Below are 10,995 nucleotides of genomic sequence, written 5' to 3'. Positions count from 1 at the left end.
ACACACCCACTCATGAGGATCCTCTGCGCGCACACACTCTCTCCCCCCAATTTGGTTCATTTTGGATGTTTTAGCGGTCTGATCTCTCACAGGAGGAACTGTTACCACCGGATATTTTTTTGAGGAGACCTCACTTCCCCTCGGGGATCTCTTTATTAACCCCAGCTATTTGAATACGATCGTCACCGCACCCTTGTCCGCCACGACGAAGCACTAGGTCCCTGACCTATCCGTAGTACGCGTAAGTCCCTGACTTTACCGTACACGTTACACACGTAAGTTCCAAACTTATTCACCGTATGTATTTTAACTTCATGCACATTTTATTTGATCTGAACAACAGTCTCCTCTTAAATTCCCTTAAATTAATTTGCAGCATTTCGACTTATAGTAACAGGTATTCTGCTTACCTTATCGGTGATGAGCTCAGGGTTTAGGAGACGTCGTACCAGCTCAACGTTGTGCGCTTATTTCAAACGGTTCGCCGACCGGGAGACAGTGTCCCTGACACTGTCCGGTGTCTTGGCTAAAGACCACGAGTTGTCAATTACCCTTCTCTTGACATCAAGTCCGCGGTCACCAAGAAATTGTTAGGTTACGGATTCTAGTTATTGATCTGACTCCAAATTGCGATCAACACTTAACACATAAATTGCTATGTCCTAATCCACACACTGCCGCACCTAACAATTTTGCGAGTTCGTTCTGTCAAAGAGAAGACCAGTAGATCAATCAGACCAAATCTACCAATTGTTTATTCCTGACAAAGCGCACTAATCTGTATTAGTGCCTGGGTCCCGGGTCCCTCACACTAAAACTCGTGCGTTTTTGTGACCACCAAAAGACGACACATTCTTCCGGGTTGCCCAGTTTTAAAGAAACACAATATGAATATTAAAGCATGCAAAATATTGTGAGATGATTGGTGGATGGCCATCTCCTCCCCGTGTCGGTGCTATAGCGGAGGTCAGGTGGTTGGAATTTCCCGCGAAGTCCGAGACACATAGACGTGCTGTTGTTCTCATTCCCGACCTTGAGATGTTCTCTCCTCCGGTACTCCCTGTCTGGGCCTATACACAACACTTCCAAGAAAACAAGTTCATGCAGTTTGCCTGCACATTCTTCGCCCCCCACCAATCCACACGAGCACTCTAATACTAGATATTAATATGATTATAAGTTTAGCACAACCTTAAAAAATATGTTTGCAAACTCCCAAAAGCACATTTCCCTTTAGCAGCCTCGTTCTCGGCTGCGATCTCCAAACCTGGATGCCGTGTCCCTGTAAACCAATGCTCTAGACTTTCTTGCTACGTTTCACACAATAATAATGATGAGTAAATAATCAGATACCTCTCGTGCATCCACTCCAACAAACGTTAAGTAGATGTGAGATAACTTGCATGAAGTCTACTTAACCAAACTTTGAGTAAATATGGGATAATTTAAAAACTGTCCCGGTCAACAACAATTTATGAATAGAAGCTACAAAGTATAAAAGAGAGAGAATTTCTCTTGAACTAAACAAAGAACAAAGGTGTTCTGTTCATAACTAGTGAGGGCCTCTCACAGATAAGAAAAGGAAGGGAGTATAAGAACTCCTTAAAGCTAGACAGATATGTTGGCTTGAGCGAAGATATGAGACCTCCGGTTCAGACCGACCAGCGCTTCTGCAAAAACAATTATTCTAACATCATCGATGCAAAAACTCATGAAGTCTGCTCAAATAGAAGGTGAAAACGTCCCGGGTCATTGCTCATCTCCCCAACACACTCGGAATTCTCAATAGAGACTCTTTGGCAACAGGGTTCTCGCCAGCGTGGATTCTTGTATGACTTCTTAAGGTTCCCTTTAATAAAAATCTTTGGCCACAAACTGAGCATGAAAAAGGTTTCTCGCCAGTGTGGATTCTTGTGTGCCTTTTTAAATGGTACTTCCGAGTGAATTTTCGGCCACAAACTGAGCATGAAAAAGGTTTCTCACCAGTGTGGATTCTTGTATGTGTATTTAAGTTTCCCTTGTCGGAGAATTTATGGCCACAAACTGAGCATGAAAAAGGTTTCTCACCAGTGTGGATTCTTGTATGTCTTTTTAATGTTTCCTTGTCAGAGAATTTTTTGCCACAAACTGAGCATGAAAACGGTTTCTCGCCAGTGTGGATTCTTGTGTGCATTGTTAAACTTCCCTTCTGAGAGAATTTTTGGCCACAAACTGAGCATGAAAATGGTTTCTCACCAGTGTGGGTTCTTGTATGAACTTTTAAGGTTCCCTTCCCAGAGAATCTTTGGCCACAAACTGAGCATGAAAAAGGTTTCTCACCAGTGTGGGTTCTTGTGTGCTTTTTTAAATTTGCCCTCTGAGAGAATTTTTGGCCACAATCTGAGCATGAAAAAGGTTTCTCGCCAGTGTGGGTTCTTGTGTGTTTTTTTAAATTTGCCCTCTGAGAGAATTTTTGGCCACAATCTGAGCATGAAAAAGGTTTCTCGCCAGTGTGGATTCTTGTGTGCCTTTGTAAGTTTCTCTTGTCAGAGAATTTTTGGTCACAAACTGAGCATGAAAAAGGTTTCTCGCCAGTGTGGATTTTCGTGTGCCTTTTTAAATGTTTCCTCCAAGAGAATTTTTGGCCACAATCTGAGCAGGAAAAGTTTTTCTTTCTTGTGTGAATTCTCGTGTTATTTTGAGACTCATCATCAGCAGCAGCAGGAACATGTGACGACACATCATCACTCTCTGATGGTGGAGCTGCTTGTGATCCTCCACAGTGGTCTCCATCACATTGACTTGAGCTGCAGCTTGGAGGCCCTGCCCCTTTGCTCACCTCATGTTGACTCTCATCTAAACTCTTCACAGGAACACCAGTCCATGGCATCTTGCAGGTATCCTCCTCCTCCTGCTTTTTAATGTCGCAGGAGTCTTCTCCCTCCTCTTTATTCCAAGGCCACTCCGGTACTTCCTCCTCTTTTATGGTGCAAAGAAACTTCTGCTCCATTTTTTCATTGAAGTGATGGACCTCTTTGCCCACATCTTCCTCTTTAATGTGAGTGCGATCTGGCTCCTGCTGCTTAGGACGAATAGCTTCATTGATGTCTGCAAAACAAGACAGACATGTACTGAGAATGTAAGTTACAGGTGAAGAGAAAATGGCAAAACTTACACAAGGACTTCCTCAATCTGCCTGTCACATATGATATTGATAGAATTTTACTGAAAAGAAACACTGGAAGAGGATTCATAATAGAAAATAGACATGTTCTAACCTGCTCTGCGCAACACAACATAAGGCTGCAGCCAAAGATCTTCCAGTCGTCGACGACTACAGTCCTTTTCCTCCACGTACTTTGCTGTGGTCCTTGCAGACATTTTCACACTGCAGCCACTGTCAGGTCTAAGTAGGAACATACATTAATTCACACACTGACACAAAGAGGAGAAGACAACCAGTATTTGTTTTACTCGCTAGTAAAATGGTTGAATATCAATTTCAACTCGTGTTGTTTACAACGTGAACTTAAAGCGACCCAATATACTAAACGACACTTCATGTGGATCGGTCCTGTTTTTGCAAACGTGATTACGCGTTATCATTTGATAGAGTGCATGAAGGCATTGAGATTTAAAATCGGCGGCATGCCTGCTTGCCTGCAACCATCACTGCTAATCAGTATTACGCATGGTCCAAACAAGAACCAGCATGTAATGATGGCTCATTTGAGATCCAACATTCGTCGAGGACGCTGCTCAGAGTAGCCTTTCCAGCTCCTCGACAATAGACAGTTGTAAATCAACAATAATCCAGCTAAATATCATAAAGTTAGAACTGTGGTAGCTACCACGCTTAAAGTAGCGGGACGCACTTCTGTACTGTGACCAGGCAGTACTACAAATAAAGGTGCTAACATGATAACTTAGGTCCATCGTCGTAACTTACCTCTTTCGTCGTTGCAGTTGTAGTATAGCGAATGTTACTGATTCACCACGCAAGTTGCGTGTTTCACCGATGCAGTCGAATGGAAGGCGACACGCTTCTGTTTGAGTGCTTGAACCTAGCGCGGTTTTGTTGTCGTCGCTTTACTTCACTTACTTTTGAGTGAGGTCTCGGGCGTCCTCTAGTGGAATACCGTGGGACGTTTTTATGTTGTTGTTTAGCAAACCAGATGAAGCCTTGAAGCTTTCCATCCACGTGCTTCACAAAAGAGTTAAGCTTATGAGCTTTCATACGCACACTGGTGGCCAAAGCCTTCATTGTCAAAGTTAGGTCTGGTATTTGATCTGTTTCATTATTTTGAGGTTAATGCCGTGGTATCAAATAAAGTAATGATATGCTGTTTATGATAATTACCTTACTTGTGTCGTAAAATGTTGGGAATTACTCCCATGTCATGGACTTCTATTTCTTAAAGTGTATCACATGACACGTGTCATCATTCGTCAACGTTTAATACCATTCTACACAATTCCATATGATTCGAAATTTCACATGATTTCACGTTGTTCAATGTCATTCTGTACAATTCACTCATTTTATTTCATGATTACAAGGCATTCCAAATGCTTTCTTATTTTGTCATTCAACTTTTCTACATAAATTGCTTCATCTATTTTCTCTGCATAAAGAAAATAATTGGCCTCACTTTTGAGGAGAGTTTAAATATTGTGTAGCTCAACTTTCTATTCCTCCCTGTAGTTGTCTCATTTTGCTTCAGATATGGTGTCAGGCTCCTCCTTGATTGGTTAGCTTTTTCCATTGCAAAGAGCAGGGCTGAATCGGCACACAAGCGCAAGGGGGGGAAACATTTCTTTTGACCTCTGATTTGACAAATATGGGGGGCAAAAACCTGAACATAAACATTAAAAGCTGAATAAAACTAAACCTTAAACATTAATGGAAACTAAGCACATTTCCCTGAATATGAATTAAAACTAATTACAGCTAAAATCCACAACTAAAGACAAAATAAACAAACTATAATGAAAACTACAAAACTATTATCATTCCAAGGCCAGTTGACTATACAGTAATCCCTCATTTATCACGGATAATTGGTTAAAAAAAAACACCCGCGATAAGTGAAATCCGCGAAGTACGGTCACCAACAAGATGTACTGGGCAGACTAACAAGTTAGCGGAAAGATACTAACTCGCGATCGTGCTAACGCACGAAAAAAGACTTCTAAAGGAATGTAAACGAACATTTGGAGCAATACTACATTGTCCTAAAGGTTAGACACGTTTCCTTAATTTCGAAGTTTTATTTGGACTTTTAACTGTTTTTTTAATTTGGAAAAAAATCTGCGATGTACTGAAGCCACGATAAACGAAACGTGAAGTAGCGAGGGATCACTATTATCATCGATGCAAAAACTCATGAGGTTTGCTCAAATAGAAGGTGAAAACGTCCCGGGTCATTGCTCATCTCCCCAACACACTCGGAATTCTCAATAGAGACTCTTTGGCAAGTGACTGAGCAGGCAACAGGGTTCTCGCCAGTGTGGATTCTTGTATGATTTTTTAAGGTTTCCTTTAATAAAAATCCTTGGCCACAAACTGAGCATGAAAAAGGTTTCTCACCAGTGTGGATTCTTGTGTGCCTTTTTAAATGGTCCTTCCGAGTGAATTTTCGGCCACAAACTGCGCATGAAAAGGGTTTCTCACCAGTGTGGGTTCTTGTATGACCTTTTAAGGCTCCCTTCTCAGAGAAGTTTTGGGCACAAACTGAGCATGAAAGGGGTTTCTCGTCAGTGTGGATTCTTGAGTGCTTTTTTAAGTTTCCCTTGTCAGAGAATTTTTGGCCACAAACTGAGCATGAAAAAGGTTTCTCACCAGTGTGGATTCTTGTATGTCTATTTAAGGTTCCCTTGTCGGAGAATTTATGGCCACAAACTGAGCATGAAAAGGGTTTCTCACCAGTGTGGATTCTTGTGTGCGTTTTTAAATTTTCCCTGAAAGAGAATTTTTTGCCACAAACTGAGCATGAAAACGGTTTCTCGCCAGTGTGGATTCTTGTGTGTATTGTTAAACTTCCCTTCTGAGAGAATATTTGGCCACAAACTGAGCATGAAAACGGTTTCTCGCCAGTGTGGATTCTTGTGTGCATTGTTAAACTTCCCTTCTGAGAGAATTTTTGGCCACAGACTGAACATGAAAAAGGTTTTTCGCCAGTGTGGATTCTTGTGTGCTTTCTTAAAGTTGCCCTGTGAGAGAATTTTTGGCCACAATCTGAGCATGAAAAAGGTTTCTCGCCAGTGTGGATTCTTGTATGAACTGTTAGAATTTCCTTCACTGAAAATCTTTGGCCACAAACTGAGCAACAAAAAGGTTTCTCAGCAGTGTGGATTCTTGTATGTTTTGTTAGAGTTCCCTTCACTGTAAACCTTTGGCCACAAACTGCGCATGAAAAAGGTTTCTCGCCAGTGTGGATTCTTGTGTGCATTTTTAAGTTTCCCTTCATCGAGAATTTTTGGCCACAAACTGAGCATGAAAAAGGTTTCTCGCCAGTGTGGATTCTTGTGTGCCTTTTTAAATGTTTCCTCCAAGAGAATTTTTGGCCACAATCTGAGCAGGAAAAGTTTTTCTTTCTTGTGTGCATTCTCATGTTATTTTGAGACTCATCATCATCATCAGCAGCAGCAGCAGGAACATGTGACGACACATCATCACTATCTGATGGTGGAGCTGCTTGTGATACTCCACAGTGGTCTCCATCACCTTGACTTGAGCTGCAGCTTGGAGGCCCTGTCCCTTTGCTCACCTCATGTTGACCCTCATCTAAACTCTTCACAGGAACACCAGTCCATGGCATCTTGCAGGTATCCTCCTCCTCCTCCTTTATAATCTCGCATAAGTCTTCTCCCTCCTCTTTATTCCAAGGCCGCTCCGGTTCTTCCTCTTCTTTTATGGTGCAAAGAAATTTCTGCTCCATTTTTTCATTGAAGTGATGGACCTCTTTGCCCACATTTTCCTCTTTAATGTGAGTGTGATCTGGCTCCTGCTGCTGAGGACGAATAGCTTCATTGATGTCTGCAAAACAAGACAAACACATATTGAGAATGAAAGTTACAATTGAAGAGAAACTGGCAAAACTTACACAAGGACTTCCTCAATCTGCCTGTCACGCATGATTTTGCTAGAATCTTACTGAAAAGAAACACTGGAAGAGGATTCATATTAGAAAATAAACGTGTTCTCACCTACTCTGCGCAACACAACATAAGGCTGCAGCCAAAGATCTTCCAGTCGTCGACGACTACAGTCCTTTTCCTCCACGTACTTTGCTGTGGTCCTTGCAGACATTTTCACACTGCAGCCACTGTCAGGTCTAAGTAGGAACAGACATTAATTCACACACTGAAACAAAGAGAAGACAACCAGTATTTGTTTTACTCGCCAGTGTTTTTGCAAACGTGATTACGCGTTACCATTTGATAGAGTGCATGAAGGCATTGAGATTTAAAAATCGGCGGCATGCCTGCCTGCCACCATCACTACTAATCAGTATTACGCATGATCCAGACAAGAACCAGCATGTAATGATGGCTCATTTGAGATCCAACATTCGTCGAGGACGCTGCTCAGAATAGCCTTTCCAGCTCCTCGACTATAGACAGTTGTAAATCAACAATAATGCCAATAATCCAGCTAAATATCATAAAGTTAGCACTGTGGTAGCTACCATGCTAAAAGCAGCGGGCCGTACTGTGTACTGTGACCAGGCAGTACTACAAATAAAGGTGCTAACATGATCACTTAGGTTAATCGCCGTAATGTTACTGATTCACCACGTAAGTTGCGTGTTTATCCGATCGAGCCGAATGGAAGGCGGTACGCTTCTGTTTGAGTGCTTGGACCTAGCGCGGTTTTGTTGTTGTCGCTTTACTTCCTGGTATGAAATGATGACGTAATTTGAGTGAGGTCTCGGGCGCCCTCTAGCGGAATACCGTGGGACGTTTTTATGTTGTTGTCCAGCAAACAAACTAACATTGCGTGCAAAAAACACATCTTGTGCACGTTTTCAAAAAAAAAAAAAAAAATAAAAAAAATAAAATAGCATACTAGCGTGTGTTTGTCGTGCGTGTTGTCTAACACTCGTGTTAACTAGCCAGAAAGCTTTCAGCAGCTTGTGCGTCATTGATGCCAGATGAGACCTTGAAGCTTTCCATCCACGTGCTTCACAAAAAAGTTAAGGTAAGGTTTCATACGCACACTGATGGCCAAAGCCTTCATTGTCAAAATTAGGTGTGGTATTTGATCTGTTTCATTATTTTGAGGTTAATGCCGCTGTATCAAATGAACTAATGATATGATGTTTATGATAATTACCTTTGTTGGATTTTTGGTCCACAATTTGGGAAGCGCGCTATCCGCGCCTCACAGCAAAAGCCATAGCCAATCACCTGTTATCCAATTTACTCACCGCGTGCTCATTTTATTTCTTCGGTTTTAGGAAAAGGCTAAGACACCGAAACAAAATTTAGACTTACACAGGTTGGTTGAGTTCAATCACAATTCTTGTTAAGAAAGCTCTGTTTTCAGGAAAGTACAATACAGCGCTGGGCCTTTCGTGTGACCATGCTCAAGAGCAGAAAGTCTCCATTCATAAAAAGGGAACGTTCAAGGTTCTTTGGTCAGCTTATATTCAGTTGCACATGAACTCACAACAAATTACATACTGGTAAATCAGAATTTACACAATAAATCAGGTTTGTTCGGACCTCCTCAGGGGAGGCTCTGTCGAACCCCTGAGACCGACTCACCGAACCCCTAGGGTTCGATCGAACCCAGGTTAAGAACCACTGCTTTCAGCTGATTGGACAATGTAGCAACTTGTGCAGCCCACCAAACTTTTGTTCTGACCAATCACGGCAACAGAAATGCTCATTAGAAAAAAGCTAAAAACAACACAAACATGCATAAGGGGCCAAGTCGTTGTGTTAATGGCTACTGACTGACTACATATTTTTCCCCACAATAGCACGTTGTACGTCGATGAAGATCGCAAAGCATTTTCCCGAATAGAGGCAGCACTTCATACACGACACTGTGTCTATTTGGCACATGCACACAAACTGTATACACCCCACCGTCTTGACAATATATCCTAGCAACCAGGGATATATGCCACGTCGCAGAAGGCTCATCTGTCTATCAAGCAAGTAAAAAAATCAGGGTAATGTCAATGCAAAAACTACAAAAACAAGTCTCCAGGCCTTTCTCATGAGCCACATATTATCTTGCCTAGTGTAGATCTTTTATTTATTTATTTTTAAATATTGAATTCAGCTCAATTAGTCACGTCCTATGTATCCAACATTTTCTTTATTTAACCTGCATAGATGTACATTCTGCTTGACCTACCCCTTGATTCCCGCAACAACAAATGTCCCCTCTCAATGTTTCATTGACTGACTCAATCCTGAGTAATCCAATGAGTGGTGGATGTGACGGCAATGGAATAGAGAGGGGAAAACAGTGAATACTTTGGAATTTTTAACACTTTATTTTAATCTTAAGAGATAATAAGTGCAATGTGTGTTGTGCTGTTTAATTTACTTACTTTATTTATTTGATTGATTGATTGATTGATTGATTGATTGATTGTAACAATTCACACTTTTAACTGCTTAATTCATGCGAACGCAGCAAACCCTAGATAAGAATCAATACATTCAAGTTAGAAACCACCAAATAAACGTTTTACCAAAGCCCCAAGTATATTTGTCTTTCTTTTTCTTCTTTGTCAACTTTTGACCTCTTTATGTATACACACACAACAGAGTGAACAAGCTTTTGAATACATTTCAATAAATTCAAAAATGTACTGCATAAACTGTTGCAGTGACACCGTTTTCAAAAAAAAAAGTCCACTTGTGATCATACGTCATCATTTCATTGACATGCAATAGCTGAACTTATGCAGCGACTGGGGAAAAGCAGAAATCAGTTACGAAAATGAGTGTTTCCCCCCAATTATGTTGCAAGCTGCTTAAGCAGAATGAATTCCAGTGCGGATCAACGTGCTGCTCGTTACAAGTCCTCTTGCTCGCCCTGACAATAAATATTTTGTACTTGCAATCAACCTACAAACGCCAGAATTATATCATCCAACTCCGGCCACCAACACTGGCGATCACTACATGCAAAATCACACTTTATTGCTTATCACGAGTGTCAGTCTATGACTGCTGTGGCGAAAGTTAGTTTGGAGAAAGAAAAAGTTGCAATTCAATGGCTTTACCGTTTGAGTCACCGGCCGAGTGAAGTAACTTGCACCAGCATCCTCAACACCAGCGACGCCAAATAGTGGTTAACATTTTCTCACGGATGAAACAACAGCAAGAAATACTTCACAACCACACACTAATCAGGAGTAGAATTAGGGTCGAAATAAAGTTCCGTTTAAGTATGGCAAAACAAAAAATTTTAACGTACCGGCAACGCGAATATCTTTTATTTTTGGACGCCCCGAGAAGGAGATTTCCGCCGATGTGCTTTGCGCACTAGAGGTGGTATAGTGCAGCTCAGATGGTCAAAAGGTGATCACGTGACCAGTGAGAACCCCAAGACCACTAACCAGTCAAAAGCGTCAAGCCATCATGAAGTTTCCCAGCAGACCGAAGAGACAGCTTCTTCCTCCAGGCTGTCGCTTTGATGAACTCACACCTCTCTCAGAGACATTGCTGTGCAATAACATCCTGCTCTCGACGCTTCATCTTTGAATTTGTACCATGTGTCCTCTCTGCATCCATTGCAGCCTGGTCATTCTGGAAGAGGCGATCCTCCCTCCCATCTGTGGTCTCGGGTTTCTCATTTCCCCTAGTAGGAGTTTTGAGTTTATCCTTGCCCTCCTGGGAGGTTTCAGATCAGGGGATGTTTGAGAATAATTGTCAATTTTTGCACATGTTGTCCTGAATGTGGTTAGCTACCTAAATGTTGTACAGAGAACGAGATGTACCGGAGTCAAATTCCTTGTTTGGCATGCTCAAACTTGGCAAATCAAC

At 41.7% G+C, this 10,995-nt stretch overlaps 1 protein-coding gene across 7 annotated transcripts; it reads right to left on the bottom strand.

Moving 5' to 3' along the window:
* Positions 1 to 4,418: 4,418 nt before the first annotated feature.
* On the bottom strand, positions 4,419 to 10,523 carry LOC125982607 (oocyte zinc finger protein XlCOF6-like). 7 transcript variants are annotated; one of them, XM_068653265.1, is made up of 3 exons: positions 10,427 to 10,523; positions 7,189 to 7,316; positions 4,419 to 7,018 (listed from the first exon to the last, which is right to left on the bottom strand). In XM_068653265.1, exons 2-3 carry the CDS (start codon positions 7,289 to 7,291, stop codon positions 5,364 to 5,366), a joined length of 1,758 nt encoding a protein of 585 aa, XP_068509366.1. In that variant the 5' UTR covers positions 7,292 to 7,316; positions 10,427 to 10,523; the 3' UTR covers positions 4,419 to 5,363. The 7 variants fall into 7 exon arrangements, with proteins under 7 accessions (XP_068509366.1, XP_068509365.1, XP_068509362.1 ...); XM_068653264.1 differs by lacking the exon at positions 10,427 to 10,523 and adding an exon at positions 10,233 to 10,362; XM_068653261.1 differs by lacking the exon at positions 10,427 to 10,523 and adding an exon at positions 7,671 to 7,904.
* Positions 10,524 to 10,995: the final 472 nt, after the last annotated feature.

The sequence above is a fragment of the Syngnathus scovelli genome, chromosome 15 (genome assembly GCF_024217435.2).
Source record: "Syngnathus scovelli strain Florida chromosome 15, RoL_Ssco_1.2, whole genome shotgun sequence".
Taxonomy (NCBI): domain Eukaryota; kingdom Metazoa; phylum Chordata; class Actinopteri; order Syngnathiformes; family Syngnathidae; genus Syngnathus; species Syngnathus scovelli.
The sequence above is the reverse complement of the archived record's forward strand: the minus strand, read 5'-3'. Positions and strand labels throughout refer to the sequence as shown.